Raw genomic sequence first — 19655 nt, 5'->3', positions numbered from 1 at the left:
CATTCGCGCGGAAGGTTCAAGGGACGGGAGCTAAACGCGCCACGTAACGTGAACGTAGGTCGTCTTCAGCTGTCATTTCCCGGTGTCACGGGAGGAATATCCGGTATGTGCCTTGGTGTCATGGGAATGTTTGTATGAACGCCAGCTCCCCGTTACCGAGACGTCTGCTCTGTGGTGCGAGTTATTCAAAGAAAATGCGTTTTATCGAAAAGAAAATGCAGCCTAAACACACCTGGAAGGTTAAAGTCTATTAAAAGCATGTACGACAGAATGGTGTGACGTGTATCTATGACGCTACTTGCATCAGTAACTGTTACATTCAGTAGTTCGTGGGGGAATTAGTCTGTTCGCCAACTTTTCATATGTTACTGTAAATGCTCGTAAGCGTTGGTATCGTTAGCCACCGTTAGCTTACCACAGAATAGCGCGTCAAACTGTCACAATTTGAACGATTATCTTAACTTTAGTCAAATATATAATCCGTTCATTATTGTCAATCTACGTGCAACATTTGGTGTGTGTTAGAGTACCTGGAAGAGCTGCAGGTCAGACAATTTACGCATCCAGGCTAATGTTTACTTCAGGCTCTCAGCATTTCCGGTACATGTTGTTTGGGTCCTTTTGGCAGCTCCGTACTTAGCTGTCTTAAACGATGCCTGTTGAAAAAATGGGTATTTTGACTCCCCCGAGACAAACGTTCCTGTTCTGTAGAACTCAGAAATCGTGATTCTTTCCACGCAATTATTCTTAAACAATGTGAAGCAACACTAAATGTGTTTTCACCGATTTTGTGACAACAATTGATCTGGCAATTGCTATGACGTTAGACAGCTGTCATATTGCACTTTGACCGTTGCGTGTGTGTTGTGGCTGTTGAGTTGAAACTGCAAGAACACATCTTAATGCGAGGTAATTATTCCGTCGCTTTTCTCAGAAACACTCACTTTATGTGACATTAGCGTTCGTTTGATTGAACTCGGGTCATATTCCCTTTTTTTGGTGACGTATTCCTCATTGAAACCAATGTTTCACTCGTAACATTAACCTACTCATTTGCTTAAATTCATCCTAATATTTACAGTTTGTGATATTCTGAAGTCGCTCGTACAATAAGGATCCATGTGCAAAGTATACTGTACTGCCGATACTACATGGCTGTTTAAATTCTATTCCGTTTCATTGTATTAGGAAAACATCAACAATATAACACTCAGCATTTTTACGCAAAGTATTTTTCTTTACAATATTACATTAACTACCCACTTTCACTCAGTGCATATGTGAGGAAGTACTAGCTCAACTACTTTGATTACTTAAGCGTGTGTTTATAAACAAATATCCACACATGCGTAAACAATAACAATAGATATGTAAACAATACTGCATGACGTTTCCCTTTAATCCTGATCTATTGATATAACCAAACTTATCAGTTTCAATGTTCTGCTTTGACTTTTTGGTGAAAATTAAATGTAGAAAATATGTTATGAGCCTTTACAGTCTAAGCGCGTGTGCGTGTGTGTGTGTGTGTGTGTGTGTGTGTGCGTGTGTGTGTGTGTGTGTGTGTGTGTGTGTGTGCGTGTGTGTGTGTGTGTGTGTGTGTGTGTGTGTGTGTGTGTGTGTGTGCGTGTGCGTGTGTGTGTGTGTGTGTGTGTGTGTGTGTGCGTGTGCGTGTGTGTGCGTGTGTGTGTGTGTGTGTGTGTGTGTGTGTGTGAAATTCAATTTAATTTAATAATAAAAAAAAATTCCCGGCGGGCAGTTCAGGGCACACAGAGTAACTGTACAAGAATAAAATGGTGAAACAAACGAGGCAAGCACACACACCGTCCAGATTGAGAAGAAAAAACAGCATCAGTGCAAATAAATGAGTGAGAGTAAAGGGAGTCGTTTTGTGATTATAGCTGTGATCTAAACTCCTTCTATTTATTTTTCAAACAAAAAGACTCAAATCATTGTAATATCAATGATTATCCAGCTACGCTTTGACTGCCCAACCACACATAAGCAAAATATGTAATCTTACAGGTTTCTTTTGGATATTGCTTATGGCGCGGTCTAAACTGTTTAACCCACTCTGTGCAACTGTGATTGGCATTCAGACTAAATTGTTTCAAACTGCAGACTTTTGAGAGCATCATTTATGCGTTCGCATCCATTAAGATGTGTCATAACACCGGGTCGGTCTGCTGTGTGATAAATCTGCTGCAAATTCAACAAGAGAGGGAGGATTTTAAGATGGTCCCTGGCTGTTTCAAGTGGTTGGACAATGCGGATCTCATGATATTCTCCTGCAGTGGAGACGCGGAGGGGTTCGAGGCGAGCTTTTCACGCCTGCCGAGGGAAGACAATATGCTGTGTGAGATGTGGGAGAGAGAATTGAGCCGTCCTGCAGCCAGCGGCCAGGCTTTCCAAGTCTTCCAGTGCCTAGGCAGAGATTTGAAGAGATTAACACACTAGCATTAGCTCTGATACAAGCTGAGGATTGAATTAATTATAGACTTTGCCGGGCCTCGGTGCATTCACGTGGTGTAGCATTGAAATGCCCCCACCCCCCTCCACCCCCATTAAGATTGGAACCTGTCCAACTCAGCCAGTGATGAATGCTCTATTTTTACCATCTTTCTTGTTTCAGTCAAGCTCATGTTAATGTGGGAGATAAATTATATCAAGTGATTTTTGTTTGGGAGGCTGTTGGGGAAGTAGTTTACATATTTTGCCTGATATGCCCCAAGGAGTCCGCTACGCTTTAGATTGTGTCCTTGTCTATGAATAGGTTGTTTTCTGGAAAGGCTGGACGGATGTTGAGGAATTCAAGAATCTCCTAAATCATCAAGGCGTAATTTAAATTCTTTCACGTCCACGAATGAGTGTTGTTGATCCCACCGATGCGTGTCTTCATCAGATCATGACTGAAGAGGCTTTTGATGTGATGGTGGTCGGATCCTGTATGACGGACTTGGTGAGGTGAGTAACTTTCGTCTACTAGTTGGTTGTGTCAGTACTTTGCACGCTTCGTCAAATGACCATAAATCAACATAATATTTTATGAGAAGGCTGAGTGCAAAATATCCAGCTAAATCTGGGTTCAGGAAACTCCTGCTTCCTCAGGTGGACCCAGCAGGAAGCAGGACATTGGGCAAATTTTCATGATCATATAAGGAAATGTATTTAACAAATGGGATCCATGTGGCCTTGTCGATAGTGTTAAAACAGATTTGTTTGATATGGCTTTGAATAAATGTAAGTTATTAACATGAAAAAATGCAATACTTGTCTATATCTTGAAAAAGTGTGAAATGCATATTTGGTCTAGTACTTCACAAATACTTACAGAGTTATTCATCTGCCTTTTGACTCAGAGGTTCCCAACCTAGGTCAGGACCCGTCAAGGCTTCCCAAGATCTGAAGAGCAACAACATGATTCTACACCCAATTATATTTACGTATTCTGAATGTCTGACTCTAGTTTGTGGTTTTTCTTGAGAAACACTCTCGCCTCTAAAAAAAATCCTCAAATGAAACGGTGCCAAGTGGAAAAATTCCATCTTTTGTTAACCTGATCCTGATTGATTATGGACCTGTCTGAAATCAGGAACTCACTGTTTCAAAAATAACTAAAAAGTCAAGTAAATCTGATGCCGTTATTAATGCAAACTCCATAAAGTGTTGCAGAAATGAGGCCCTGAAACCCGTAAACGTGTCAGCGTTTTTGCACTTCCAGTTCCCTTGTTAATGGGTTTGTGGTTCGATGCCTGAAACGAGCACAACACAAGCTAGAGGGATTTTAATGTTTTGTTCTACGTCATAAAATACATCAGTAAATGCCTCTCTAAGAAGTGGCTAAATGAGACTCCTAAACGTCATCACGCCCACTGGTCCGCCTCGTTGTTTATTCTCATGCTCATGTTGTGTGGTAACGTTAGCTTTCTACTTCTGCTGATTGCATTCACGCTTCACAAATCATACAAGTGGTGTTCCTTTGTGAAAATTATCTTGGTGAACAAAACCTGCAACTGTCACACACTGGCGTGTGCCACAGAGCTCATTTTCTGCAATAACAACAAAATGAAATGATGAATCCCATCGGCCTTTTGCCAACTTCCGGCATGGCCTCGAAAAAAAAGACATCGTCCCTGCAGCTCTCTCATGTCTCACTAGACTAACTTAGGGGGTGTAGCTTAGCAGATGACCAGTTGTCTTTGCTTAAAACATCTTTCCCTTTATTGTTATAATTATCCATCACAACCACTATTTTCCATCAGGGATTTTATTAGGACACGCAAAGCTTGTGGAAAATATGCCATAAGGGCTGAAGGGTATTTCCATCATGGCTTGAAATGGACTGCAGTCCCGTCTGCACAAGAATAGAGGAAGTGGTCTAAACTTAGATAATGCCGCTGGCTGCCTTTTAAACGCTTGTCCAAAATGGCCGAAATGTTGTAGAGAACGTCGCTGGTCTAAATGTGTGTGTGGTCCAACAGCTTTCAGGCCATTAGGCAATAATCGTGAGCAGACAACTGGTTAAATGGGGCGGCATCGGCCCATTGTTCTTCAAAATGATATAACATTTTGTGCCAGAAGAATAGCTTCACTGTTCCAGCAGGCCAGTATTACTGTACAAACAAATCATCGATCAAAACATTGGCAGGTGATGTAGGTGTGACCATCCTGTGCTAAACCTGAACCAGTTTCAAAGACTCAAAGTGTGCAGACGATCGGGTATAATTGCTGCTTACTGAAATGTCAGCGTTGCATCATCCTCATACGTGGTGAGATTTGTTGAGCCAAGTAGGATCCATTCCCACAAATCATTAGTCATCAGCTCCAGCACAACGGGTTAGTTGAAAACCATTTGTCATCCTCATTTACCACAACCCTTTGTGAGGGATGACACAATCTCAAAAGATACAACAACAGTAAATACACTACTGTATAGTGTCATGTCTTCATGGGCTCCAGCCACAGAAATGTCTTCCTGTCAGCGTGGGGTGTTGTTTGAGCTCGGGCGACAGTTGTGTCATACATCTTGTATTATATTTTTTTGTGTGGAAAAAAGAATAACTGCCACCTTGGCTGCTAGCAGACCTTAATAACATACAGTATGTGCCAGTAGGAGAAAAGTTGGATGGCATTGTTGTCACATTTTTGTTGTCATTCAGAAGTTCCAACTTATCAAAAACACATGCAACATATTTTTTATTCAGTTGCTCATTAGCAATTCAACCAGTGACTTTCTGCTTTGAAGGGCAGGCGTAGTCAATTAAGACGCTAATAAGCTAACGGGAAACGGCCTGTTTTTGGAGTGTGTATGTGGGTGGGTGTGTGTGTGTGTGGGGGGGGGGGCTTTTTGGATGCGGGTCAGAATGCGGATAGGGGAGGGTAGTTGGAATACATCCGCAGCCCTTCAAAGTGATATGCATGGCTTTGAAGTTAGAAATCCAGTTGTCTTGAACAGCCAGTGTTTGTGTGCCAGTACAATTGATTGACAGACACACACACACACACACACTGTATCCCTATGCTTCTGTCTTGCCGTACAAACACACAAGTGCAACACAGATCCCCACGGTGTTTTGTTATAGATGTATTAGTCAGGCTGGAGAGTGCTTCGTGCTCCTTTTTAACGGCATGTTGTTTGGTTGTAAAAGGTCATGTTGGACGTCTACTACCACTTGCAGTGCACAAAGAGGAGTCTCTCAGGCTTTTAACCCATTATCATAGCCATACAGTGCCCCCTACTGCCTCACTTTACAGAGTGGAGACACTTATCACCTGCTCGGTTTTCCAGCAGAGCCACAATGTACCACAGGATTGTTCTTTTTTTTTTAACCGAAGCCCAGTAAACACAATTTAATCTAATGTTTTTGTCAGAGTTAAAATCAACCTTCTCAGTTTCTCAGATGTGAGCATGTGTTCTCCCCCAACTCCTCTTAGGGCATTTTCAACTCAGTGATGTGTTTGAGTGTTACTCGAAAGTGGAATACAGGGGTTTACTCCTTGAGTTAAATAAATAAAATAATATGTATATACTATATCTATCTATCTATCTATCTATCTATCTATCTATCTATCTATCTATCTATCTATCTATCTATCTATCTATCTATCTATCTATCTATCTATCTATCTATCTAGAATTGTTCTATACTATGAGGTGTGTCGGAGATCTCTCTCCCAATCTTTTATGCAAGCTGTGATGTTCCCAACACGCCAACCAGTTCAGACATTGAACAGGTTGTTAAGTGGTTTATTTCATCCACTTCTGCTGTTTCTGACCAGCGAGTGAATAATAGCAACATGCATGTGACTCCTTCAAATGCTCTGACGACATGGCAATACACGCCCACGATGCACTCCGACACTGCACCTCTTGTTCGCACCTTTGTTAATTCCTTTCGCCATATCCTGATTTACTGGAGCTTCTGCTGAAGGGACTTCTGTGGACAAAAATTAAATAGATGAGAAGAAAAATGTATGCTCTCACGAGTGGTGCATAGAAGCATTGCGTTGAAAAGCTTCTAGTCTGAAGGTTACCACGCTAAGATTAAAATGTCTTCTGTAGGAGCCACACTTATCATTCAGTAGGTATACGAAGGAAGCTTGAGCTCTTGATATTATTCCATAAGTGGTAAGGTTGCTTTGGAAATGGAAAGACGAGCTCCAGTTCAGATTTGGGAAAAACAGTTTGTTTTTCTCCAAGTCTACTTCCGCATGTTGCTCACCAGCAGCTGAGGAATGACTTTAATAGAGACGGAGGAGAGGGGAAATGAGAGCCAGCCTCCAAGCAAACACTTCACGTCACTGAACACCTGCTTTGGCCTTTTGCTTCCATGGGAGAAAACGCACTGAGGTTGCACTTTAGCACATAACTGCCCTGTTTGTTTGGTGCACTCACCACAGACAACAATAGCTAAGTGTCTCTGCGGGCATCGAGAGGAGTGGGTGGGTTTATTTAAGAATTTGGAAATCTGTTTATTTTACCTGTCAGTTTTCCGGCTTTAAATGGCTGTCAGCCAGATGTTGTTTTTACTTTGCTTGTAGGTTGTGTGTATGGTTTTTCTGTGAAAATCTCATTAATTATCATAATTATTAATTATGACGGACACATGTAAAGGCATTTGTAACACATTCTATAACACCCATGTCTATAATTCAATGTGAACATACTTATAATATGTTATAATCTGCATAAAATGGTAACATTTTAGGTAGAAGCACTCATCATTATCCATAATGATCTATAACACATTATAAAGCATTTTATATTGACAATGTGATAATTGCTAGCCACTGATTGACTTTTGTTATTGTTTTAATGTGACTATAATTTACACCTTAGCAGTCATAGTTTGCTTAAAGTTAAGTGCAATGCATTTTACAACATTTTGTGTGGTTCTGACATAGATTTAATTATATTTTTTCACTTTACTACTTTTTTAAATTTGACAATTATCAATCTGAGCGAACAAAGTTCACATATGGAGTTCCTCAAGGCTCCATTCTTGGGTCACTTTTGTTTAATATCTACATGCTCCCCCTAGCTCAGATTATTTCTGACCATACCTATGTTGATGACACACAACTCTACATTACAGTATCACCAGTGTCCTATTTAGCGTACAGAAATCAGATGTCAATATTCTCAACTAACTCTTGGGTGGAAAGCAAATTAGCATTGCCCAAAGTGTGATGTTCCTACCAGAGCAACACTGGCATGATTAAGATCTGAGCCTAGACTCAAATATACCAGAGCAACACTGGCATGATTAAGATCTGAGCCTAGACTCAAATATACCAGAGCAACACTGGCATGATTAAGATCTGAGCCTAGACTCAAACATACCAGAGCAACACTGGCATGATTAAGATCTGAGCCTAGACTCAAACAAATGTTTAAAGATCCCCCAAAAGTGTACAAGAGGGTCCCTGAGATGGTGCATTTTGGTGAAGCACTAACTACAAGCAAATGGTACAGAGCCTAAAGGAAGGAACCCTAAAAAGATAGTTTGACATTCTAGAAATTACCTTATATCCTTTCCTTCCTAGAGTTTCATACCTGTACACTAAAGTAGAAACCACTGCTATCTTAGCTTAGAACAAAAAGACTGACACATTGGAAACAGCTAGTCTAAAGGATACAAAATCTGACAAAGCAAGGCGAGCTGTTTGCTCTATTTCCAGGCTCTGTGCTAAGCTAATTTAACCAGCTACTGGTGGTTTAACATACAGATATGGTAGTGATATCAATCTCTCTTTTTGGAGAGGAGGGGTACACCCTGGACTGGTGGCTAGTCTTATTACAGCAGATGTTTTGTGAAAATTTGTTTTTTTGGTTCTGTAATTCAGATATGTGTAATCATTATTCTTCTATTTATAATGCATTGTTGTTGTTTTTTAGGTGTTCTGTCGTTGGCATGTTTGCTGGTTTATAGCCCATCTGTTACCACATGGCCTACCACTTGTGTTTATTCAAATAGTTACTAATAGAAAAGAGTTTCCCTGAACAAAACATAACCTCTTAATAATTGAATAAATGTTTTGATTAGATTTAAGTACAAGGGCAAATTTTTTCCTTGTTTTTTGTTGCCTCTTCCTACCTACTCTACATATTCAAGTACATTTGTGTGTGCTGAAGAGGTGTGTGTGTGTGTGTGTGTGTGTGTGTGTGTGTGTGTGTGTGTGTGTGTGTGTGTGTGTGTGTGTGTGTGTGTGTGTGTGTGCGCGTTGAAGAGGTGTGTGTGTGTGTGTGCGCGCGTTGAAGAGGTGTGTGTGTGTGTGTGTGTGTGTGTGTGTGTGTGTGTGTACATGTGTATTTCCATGCGTTCAACCTTTGTCGTTTCCTTCTCACCACATTTCATTCTCACTGACCCTACATCCTGTTATAGCTTTGGGCATTTTAGTGTTTTCACACGCTGGTGAAAAAAACAGCAGCACTGAAAGCAACCTCCAGTGTTTGCCACCGGAGTCTCAGTTACTGGAAATCCTGGGATTGAATGAGCTTACTGTAATAGCACACCTGCCACAAACACAAACACACACACAAACACACACACACACACACACACACACACACACACACACACACACACACACACACACACAGTATAAAAAGAAGCAACAACAGGGTGAAAAAAACAAGTTAATGACAACATTTTGCCATCCGCAAACCCTTGCAGTGCTGGCCTGGGGCCAGACCACAGCCTCCTGACGTACAGTATGAAGCCGTCTGTTGTCTCAACCCCATGTTACTCACCACCCACTCTGGGTCTGTGATTGGAGGAATCGGGGAATAGACGGCTTCTCCTGAGGGCACCCACCTGTGGCATATCAACCTTGAGGAAACAGGGTGGGACTTTACCCAACCCTCATGAGTCAGGCATTACTGTTGCCTCCAGTGTCAAGTTGAGACATCTATGGGTTTTGCTGGTCGTGTCATTTTCCAATTTTGAGACACTTCCATGGGCCTATCTGACTGAATGTCTGCTGAAGATAAAATATCTTGAGTGCAGAGTGATGAGGCAATTGCAAACTCTATGTTATGTCTGTGTTTTATGAAGCTGTTTTGTTTAAGTTTGGAGACCCAGAAAATGAGGGGGGGGGGGGATAAAAAGTTTCCTCTGCTCCATTAATGCCGGCAATGATTGCATTTTGTTGACCTCTCTGTGAAAGAACTTCACAAGAGCAAAGATATAATCCCCAGCAGACTCCGCAGTAACCTCTTGTTTGTGTGTTTTGCACATTTCCCAGTGATAAATAAATAGCTTAACCAGAAAAAGATTCGGCCCTGAAGGGTTGTCTTCACATTTTGACATCTCCCTTTACTCCTTGGTTTCAACGTAGCAGAACACTCACACTGCCAAATAAAACATTTTTCAAAGTTTGATGGAGCTTTTCCAAACTTTCATCTGTAGTGTGAAGAGACTGTTAAAGGTGGGAATGAAAAGCAAAGTTTAAATTACAAGCAATACATTTCACTTTAATTGTTCTGCTCCAAATCCCATGAGGTTCTTTTGAATGTGAATTATAATTTTCCCCCTCAGCCAGGCACCAAGGCTTCCCAAAGCTGGGGAAACCATCCATGGTCACAAGTTCTTCATTGGTTTCGGAGGGAAAGGTGCCAACCAGTGCATACAGGCAGCAAGACTGGGGGCCAAAACCACTATGGTCTGCAAGGTATGACACTGGAATCAGGTCTACAGCCATATGCTATAGATGTGCCGTTGTCTGTGTTAGATTGTGTGTTAGTTTGGATCCAAGCATGCGTTTGTGCATTTGATTAAAAAACAAGTTATTTCGCATTCCCAACCTTTGGCTCATCTATGTCTTACTCACTACAAATAATCAGTCATCATCTACCATAGGCCATCAACTAGTTAACTATGCCCAAAAACCTTAGCATCGTTCACACTTCAGTCATTTCACCGCATAAACTCTGCATGCCTCATTTTCTCTTGATCAATACTATACCGCATGCATACGCCCACCCACGCTTGCGCGCCTTCAAACAAGCCTATTCCCATACCATACAACCCCGAGTCTCCAATCAGTAAGCTCAGCATGGCCTTTCAACCTGAGCACTAAAGCACCGAAGCCCCACCTCTGTCAGAACAAAGAGGCCCGATCGATAACAATCCAGTGCGGGAGGAGCTCTCCGGGCATGGGGAGAACCCAAAAATAGACACCCGGGCTTGTCAAAAACATCCAAGACGGAAGGCCACTCTTCAAAGAGAATGGGGCCAAGCAGCCAATAGCAGACCAGCCCATTATCACAGGCAGCTAGAAGTGCCCGCGTTTTGGCAAGTTTTTTGGAAAGCGTGGGTTCGAAGTAGGAGCCTCGGGGCAAGGTGGGGACCCCTTCCACAACCCAAAGTAGCTACAGATGTGGACATCCCTATGCGGTTCAGGGGAAGAGGGAAAGGAAACGAAAGCGAGGTGGGCATGAAGAGGCGTGAAGGCGGGGTTATCGTGTCTTCAAGGCTTGGCGCAGCTGGTCGTGTGTTTGCGCGTGTGTGCCTTTGTTGACATTGTGTGTTAGTTTTTGCACATTTTCGGCGGCGGCACCATGCCAGTATGCTGGCAGGGCACACGAAAATCCAACCCAACTGAGGTTTGAGTATACCACTTTTCAGAAGTTGCCGCTAACCAAGTCTGACCCCGCTTGACACTCTCTTTGTTGTAATCGTTTTGCCTTCAATCTTTTCTAGGTTGGTAAAGACTTCTTTGGAGACAATTACATTCAGAATTTCCAAGACAGTGGTGTATACACAGGTAGAGTTTTTTGTTTTGTTTTTTTTTGCATTACTTTACATGGCAAATTGGTTGCCATTTCCATGTTTCATGGTAAGTTCAATGTTTTTTGAAGCCTGTATTTGGTCAGTTCTTCTTAGTCACTCAACACTCAAGGCTGGAAAGTTTCTCTGTTGTTCTGGCCAATGTTTGTTAAAAATAAAGTTGCTTTTTAAAAGTTATGCTCAGCACACAAATCAGACCCAAGATGTTTGTGGCCTGTCCTTTAATAGCCAATAAACTGTGACGTGAGCCATATGCACTCCAAGCAATTGGTAGTGGTTAGTTACTATGGTGACATTTAGTTTTTTTTAAAGGTGTGTTTGATGGAAGACAAACAATGAAATAATTTGTAATTTCTCTCTGTGTCAGACTTTGTAGGCCAGACCTCTGACGCAGCCACGGGAGCTGCCTCCATCATCGTCAACGATGCAGGTAAATACTTTCGCCACTAGCCTAGCTCGCACCCTACAAGCTCTTGAGTTGTAGAAATGGCCTCATACATACGCAACCAAGAGTGCATGCGTGGTATCGACACACTCACTACTACACACACACACATAATACACACATTGTACCCACATTGTATACCCATGCGTACCACCACTGACTACAACATACTTAAGTGCACCAAACCATGCTGAGTTCCAATACAGAAATGATGTAAAATTCCCATCATTCGTGGATGTCCTCTTGGATTTTGTACCATTTAACATAGTCTACAAAGTATATTGGAACATATCATTAAGCAGTTGAATGTTCAGTGTTTTGAAGAAGAAGAAGAAGAAGAAAAGAGGTCTAAGTGAAAGGGGTTCACTGAAAGATTGCAGTTAACAAAAGATCACCCATGAAAGAATGTGCACATGCCATTTTGCATTAGTGTGAAAAGGTCAGTTAATTAAAATGAATTAAACTGAATACCTTAAGTGAAAAAAAAAAAAAAAGGCTCAAGAACCAGCCTTGGATACCAGTCTGAAAATGACTGGATCGGTATTGGCGAGAATAGGCCAATCTGGTATTGTATACTCTTATTTGAATACATTTCCCTTCAGTAAATTTGTGATTATTGGTTCCATTCACTCAAGCCTGATGTTGCCTACGCATAAAATAATCACTTTTATAAATTTAACACTGGTAGTGGATTGGTTTTCTGTACCGGCAGATTCCCAAAGCCCAGGTATTGGTGCCTCCCTTTCAAGAGGCTGATATGGCATGACACTCTTGGTGGGAACTATTTTCCATTTCCATGCCAAATGTCAGATGGTATATCACCATTCTAGCATCATGTAAAAAGTTAAAATGTGTGACTCAAGAGTTCCCAGCAGGTTCTCAAAGTCATCATACTGTGGCTGTTGTCTCCTCACGTCTCTTTTGATGTCCACGGCAGGTGAGAATGCCATTGTGATCGTGGCTGGTGCCAACATGCTGCTGGGCAGGGAGGAGCTGCAGAAAGCTCTTCCAGCCCTCAGTCATGCAAAAGTTCTGGTGTGCCAGCTGGAGATCAGTCCGCAGGTATCCTTGCAGGCACTACGCATGGCGCAGGAGAAAAAAGGTAAGTAAGCGTCAGTGTACCTTGTGTGATGGCGAACCACCAAATGTGCAGATTCCTGTAAAGTTGGAGAGAAGATCACCAATTCCTTAAAGTTGTAGTGGAAAGAAGTTTGAAAAAGTATGAAAATGCCACTCTGGTATCATTTGCATATTAATTTTAGCCAACTTTGGTTACTATGATCTTCTAAAGCTCACTCAGTCCTTAGTTGGGGCATAGTTACATTTCAATTTCCTATAGATGGATATTTCACATTCGTATAACCCTTAAAGTGCTTCACCAACCAAAGTCTTTCTTTAGAAACAATCATCCCATGTTGGTTAGCTAGGGACTTTACCCTAAGGGAGACCAAGAGCTGTGGTCTCATGGTGTAAATAGCTTGCTCTGCCCAAGCTACTCAATAGCAGACAGAAAAATGCTTACCAATTTTGCCATGACTGTTGCCTAAACCTACAGTAAGATTTAGGCAACAAAACCAACAGTTAGGTTTAGGCAACAAAACCTACAGTTAGATTTAGGCAACAACACCAACAGTTAGGTTTAGGCAACAAAACCAACAGTTAGATTTAGGCAACAACACCAACAGTTAGGTTTAGGCAACAAAACCTACAGTTAGATTTAGGCAACAACACCAACAGTTAGGTTTAGGCAACAAAAGCAACAGTTGGATTAAGGCAACAAAACCAACAATTAGGTTCAGGCAACACAATCAACAGTTAGGTTTAGGCAACAAAACCAACGGTTAGGTTTAGGCAACAAAACCAACGGTTAGGTTCAGGCAACAAAACCAACAGTTTTCATCTTTTTTCACAAACCTACTTTCTCTTTTTGTGTAAACAACCGAGCAGCAGATCACGTTTGCCTTCAGACGCGGTCGGATGACAATGAAAAACAGAACGGTAAAGGACGAGAATATCTCCCCAAATTAGTCATTTTTTACTTTTCTGCTTGTATTCCTGTTTTGCCCTTTCCTTCAGAGAGAGGCTTCCCACTGACTCGCATCACTTTCCAAAGTGAAGTGAAGGTGGCTTAATGTAACGTTGCTCGGGTCCTTGCTGCTCACATTCTACATTAACCACCACGTCTGTACACACATTAGTGAAAACAGGAAACCCTATTTTAGCCCGCTGCCCTCCCTCTGTCCCTTCCTGCTGCCACCTCTCTGGTGATCACCAGGTTACTGAGCTCATCATCTTCCACAGCGTCCTATTATTAGCCGGCCTCCGCGTCATGCACGACGTCTGAGGAGCCTCTCGCCCCTGTCATCTGGGCCTGTCGCTGCTAATCGCTCGCTGCAGGCTGCCAGAACGAAAGAGTCGCAGCCATAACCCTGTTGCAGATGGGACACCCAGATGGCCACGCCGAGCGCCACCCCCCCTCTCACCGTGTCGAACGTACCGTGGGATAAAGGCTCCGCATGTGGCACCAGGAGAGAGGCAAGACGCTTGGCAAAGAAGCCACCTCGATTGCTGCCGCACCAGAGCGTTGCATAAATGGAGTTCTCCGGCGAGAGCGGGTGTTAATGGTTTGGCGGCGGCCAGGATTTTAATGGTGCGGGGGAAGAAGCGGCGCTCAAATTACGCAAATGTCACCATCGCCACACGTACTGTGGAAACACTTGTCAAGAGAACCTCACAAGAAGAGTTTATTCTCATTGCGGGCAATTCTTTGAGAGGAAAACATGTGTATATGGACATAAGTTAATGCCATCTACCATTTTATACCGAGAAGTTAATGGAATTAAATTAATTCTAAGAACGGAGGAAATGGAAGCAGTTGTGGTAGTTTCGTTCTTTCTTTCTTCTTCCGTCTTCCTCCCCCTCTTCCTTGTCTGTGCAAGAAGCCGCTTTTATATTTCTCACCAGATGCAATTAGAGCCTCTTAAAGCCCTTTCACATACTCACTGATGACTCATTTAGTGTGTGTGTGTGTGTATGTGTGTGTATGTGCATGTAAGAGTGTGTGTGAGTGATCTCTGTCTTTTCCCTCTGCCCTTGTTTTCCATCCATCTTTAAATCGACCACAGCAACACATTGCTGTACTTCTCTACTCTCTGAACTGTTCTGGCTGCTCCTCCAGCACATGTGAGACAAAACTTTGAACCTCTGTGCAACAAAAAAGCACAGTCATGACACACACACAACCACACACACACACACACACACACGCACACATTCTCCTGCCAGACATGACTCAATATGCACACATCCCAGTATTACCACATCTGTCCCAGCAGCTGGTCGGCGTGTATTTGCGTGTGTGCGTGTGTGCTTGTGTGCGTGTGTGTGTGTGTGTGTGTGTGTGTGTGCCATAGTTTCACAAACACCTGGAGAGCAAAACAAAGCAACCCGAGAGCGACACACTGTGCCGTCCACGGCAGCAGCCCGTTATGCCCGTATGCATGAGTGTATTAGGGATGTTAACACAAGCTGCTCTTGTGTGCATATTAATAGGCTTCCATCCCATAATTGTGTGTATACTTCATGAGCGTCAGGCCTGTGCCTTTGACATCAGCGCTGAAGTGACACACTTGATGCGATGACGCTGCAGACGAGGAATAATGGAGCGGATAGTGGAAGACCGGGGTTGTATTTCCGACCAGTTCTGGCTACAAATAATAATCTGATTATTAAGAATAGTCAGAGAAAGCCTTTGGGATGATTCGGTGATGCTGAATCATGTAAAATGATCCTGTTTTCATGGCACACATATGTTATGAAAATTATTCCAATTAACAGCACACTGGGAGCATACAGCACGCCCTCATTGTTGTGCCTCATTGTTGACGCAATCCATTCTTTGTGACTTGGCCCCCTCAGTCTTCTCAACCTCCATGGTAAACCTGTAAATGTTGAAACTTTTTACAATGTTGAGCACCTCAAGGACTTATCGTGTGTTGCTATGAAGTTGTTGCTTACATACTCAACAATTTGTTTATGTCCGTCGCCCACATTTCAAGATTAACTTCTTCAGTAGGAACTGCTCTGCACAAACAGCGTAGAGGAGTTGGAAAGTATTGAGAGATGGATAATTGTTTTCTTTTGCCGTTTTCATTGCTTTTGTTGACAGCAAAAAAAAAAATCGATTCACCACAGCCTTATTCTTTAAATTCAAGCTGAAATGGAAAAATGCTGTTTTAACGCCTTTAGATTATACCCCTGGTCATATTGTTGTATTTAAATCCAGTGATCTTTTCTTCTCCTACGTAATCTATTAACAACCAATTTGACCCATAATATCCATCCATCCCCAACTTTCTGAAAAGTGAATTTATCGCAGAAGTGTCTTAAACTTGTATTTTCTCTGGTTCAAAAAAGAAGTCTGATTGCATGAAAGTCTAGAAAATGGTCCTACTTCTCTCTTGATGTATTATCTCAGTAAACATTGTAAATATAAGTTTATGGCAGGGGTCTCAAAATTGCGGCCCGCGGGCCAATTGTGGCCCCTTGAATGATATTTTGCGGCCCCCTACCTGAAATCAAAGCTTGGTGTTAGTGCGGCCCGCACATTTTTTTCGTCACTTTATCTGCATGAGTCGTTGCCCTGTGCGTTTTGTATTTTTTAACACTTGTGAGCTACCATAGCTCAGGCTTGTGACAACAACACAAATTAGCAACGTTGGTCACTTGTACCATAATTTTCCGGACTATTGAGCACACCTGAATATAAGCCGCACCCACTAACATTGGTCCCCCTTTTTTGTGGAATACTTGATGTCGCCCAGCCTCACCCAGACTCTACCTTTAGCGGCCCACAGGTTAGTTGAGATTGAGACCATAAACTTTATGGTCAGTTTCAAGTCTTCTTCAATCCAGCATGATGTTCATTTAGTACATTATGGTCCATTTAGAGTCCACCAGACCAGAAAACAGGGGATGCTTTAGGGGGCGGGGCTTACCTGCTGATTGACAGGTCCATTTAGAGTCCAACAGACCAGAACGTTTAAGTTTGGCAAGTTTACCTCGAATTATGGAAGCTGACGGCTTCAGCCAGAACCAGTAAGGGTGCTGCTCTGATGCTTGTGTTCCTCAGATCCACCAGTCGCTCATCCACAGTCCAAATATGGTCACTTGCGTTCACTGGTTGCAAAAATTCCAAGATGGCGACAGCCAAAATCCAAGATGGCGATGGCCAAAGTGCTGAACTCGAGTCTTCAAAACCATCGTCCACAAACCAATCAGTGATATCATGATGATGTACTTATATCGTCTATGTGTAGCGCGTTAAATACCACAGCGGCCCACTTTTTAGCAGGCCAATCAAATGCAAAGGATTTGATTTCCATCGGTCTTGTAACCGTACACCGTTCAAATAGGGAATACTCACAGTACAGACTTTAAGAATCCCCGGACAGCACTCGCAGCGAAAGAGGAGACACAGAGGACTGAAAACATGGCGAGGGGGAAGATGGAGATCGTAAAACGGAGGCATCACATTTCAGAAATCTCGCACTTGTCTTGGACACCAAAGTGATGGGAGCTGAGGTGCAATTCAGTTGACAGAGAGAGAGAGAGAAAGAGAGAGGAAGAAGAAGAGTCAGAAACAAGTGAGTGTCACTTTTTTTCTGTGACATGGCCTTGGCTCATGTGGGTACACACATAGTATACGAGTGCATGTGTGTGTTGGGAAAGAGGCGTTATTTCCACTTTTGCTAGCAAGCAGCCCAGCATCCACCTCAAAGCGCCAGGTGGCCAAAGCCCTGCACAAACCCACGCAGCTGCTCTCTTATGTGCCCACGCAAACGCACACACACACACACACACACACACACACATACAGAAACCAGGCACACACTTTTGCAAAACAGACTTTGATGTCACCAACGCTGAACATATATTTCCCTCTCTCTCTCACACACACACACACACACACACACATGCACGCACACTTGCATGAGGCTTTATTTTGTACACAGAGATATCAGAATTAATCGCTTCGTCAAGCTGGGCTTATCCTCACACATACACAGAAATCATGGTATTAGATGTATTAATGCTCTCTGCTCATGAATATGCATGAGACAGTGATGTGCAACACATACAGAGGATTACTTCTGACAAACACGCCTGCTCTCACCCTCGCTGGCGCTCCTCAGCGCACAGAGAAAGGGTCACAACTCATCTCACCCACACACTGACACACACATATATACGGGGTTATATATATTGACACACACACTATCCTATAACTGCAGGGGTTACAGCGAACCACAAAAAGCTGCAGGATTTGAGGCCGTCTCCACCGGGGTTTTATTTTATTTTTTCTCCAGTGTTCTTTTCCAGGGAATGCTAATTTAATCGTTTAAAAGGTGTCTTTTTTATATATATATATAAGCTTATCCACTTGAGCTTCGCCCGCGAGAGCAATTTTCCCAATTCCCAGTGGTGGCCTACTAGCCTTTGTTCACATTGAAAGTTTAATTAAGGTAATGTCAGACTCTGACAGTGAAGCAAATGGAAAAGCAACATCACACAACTGTAAAAAAAATTTGACATTGTAACAGTCATATCCCTTTAAAAGCGACCTGGCAATTATAACTGAGATCAATTTTATATTTTAACCCTTGTTAATGATTGCATGACATTTTGAGTGACCTGTAGATTGTATTTATTTTCTTTACGTTACAGTCAATAAAATGATTACTTCCTGCTTTCTTGTTGCAGTAAAGACGATATTCAACCCAGCACCGGCAATTCCTGACTTGGACACAGATTTCTACGCTGCCTCTGATGTGTTTTGCTGTAATGAGTCTGAGGTGATGAATCACACACACACACACGATATTTATCACAGCAGCATTTATGCCTCCTCACACAATAACTCTGCCTTCTCACACATGTATACACTCACAACAACAGCAACAAAGCAGCACAGAGGGAACTGAAACCAGCCCTGCACAGCAAAACCGCCGGGACTCAATTCACCCGCTTTTTTGCAGTTTACAGTGATAGATTACTGTGGTCACATGCCGTCAAAATTCATATTAATTTTTTTTAAACTGCCTGTTCTCAATTTCACATAAACAAAAGCAGGCTTTGCATTTTTATTTTTTTAGCTAGCAGCCGTGTGAAAATGCCGCTAGCTGATTGAATACTGTAGCTAGCGAGGTAATTAAGCTAACGTGCTTTAAAATTCCATCTCTAGCTGACTTTTTAATGTTTTTTATGAAACAGATACATTATATACATTATATAATATAAAAATACATGTTAACGTGGCACAAACAAATGTCGTTCTGTGCACGTGATCATCACTACTGTAGCTACGATGCTAGTTAGCCAGGCGTGCTAGCTTTTGCAGCTCCACTGCTAACACTTGGCGCTTGTGTTTTTTGGGTTTTGGGGGAAAAAAAGACAACCTCGATCTCAAGTCATGATTGTTAAAATCAAGCTTCTGTTTGAATGTATAACACTTGTTAAACAGTCACTTTGTTGTGCAGCCGGGCATCGGGAAGGTAGAAATATGACTTCTCATCTTCTCTGTGGAGAGGAGATCAGAGGTTTGAGATGTTATAAGCGCCCACACATACAGTATGCACACCTCTTCTCTGTGATTCAACCGTGTCTCCTGGGTCACAACCCCTGCCAGCGCATCAACAACCCCACTGTAGCCTCCCTCTGTATGAAGAGGGAAACAAGTATCCATCCACCCCTTTTACGGTAAACGCGAGTGTCATGGCACCTTATGTCTGTCAGGTGATGACTGATGGGTGACGGGAGGCAGGGTTTGATGGGAATCGTAGTAAAAACAACAAGGCAGATGTGCTCTGTGGCTGAGTCAGCCGCCCCCTCGGGGATGAAGTGGATGCGGGTTTGCCTGG

General features: G+C 42.6%; 2 protein-coding genes across 2 annotated transcripts in view; one reads left to right on the top strand and one right to left on the bottom strand.

Annotated features, from left to right (window-relative positions):
* babam2 (BRISC and BRCA1 A complex member 2) overlaps positions 1–626 on the bottom strand; it is a 78487-nt gene extending 77861 nt beyond the window's left edge. The window contains exon 1 of the mRNA XM_084013962.1: positions 531–626. The gene's annotated coding sequence lies outside the window, so the exon portion shown is untranslated. The remainder of the gene's footprint in view (positions 1–530) is intronic.
* A 211-nt stretch (positions 627–837) lies between these two features.
* The window catches only part of rbks (ribokinase), a 31200-nt gene continuing 12382 nt past the window's right edge, over positions 838–19655 (top strand). Inside the window, exons 1-7 of the mRNA XM_084013963.1 lie at positions 838–909; positions 2903–2964; positions 10041–10173; positions 11205–11268; positions 11659–11721; positions 12674–12838; positions 18499–18590. Coding sequence (XP_083870089.1) covers positions 2906–2964; positions 10041–10173; positions 11205–11268; positions 11659–11721; positions 12674–12838; positions 18499–18590 — 576 coding nt within the window. The 5' untranslated portion in view covers positions 838–909; positions 2903–2905. The remainder of the gene's footprint in view (positions 910–2902; positions 2965–10040; positions 10174–11204; positions 11269–11658; positions 11722–12673; positions 12839–18498; positions 18591–19655) is intronic.

Source organism: Eutrigla gurnardus (genome assembly GCF_963514095.1).
Source record: "Eutrigla gurnardus genome assembly, chromosome: 7".
NCBI lineage: Eukaryota > Metazoa > Chordata > Actinopteri > Perciformes > Triglidae > Eutrigla > Eutrigla gurnardus.
This window is presented reverse-complemented; position numbering and strand designations above follow the sequence as displayed.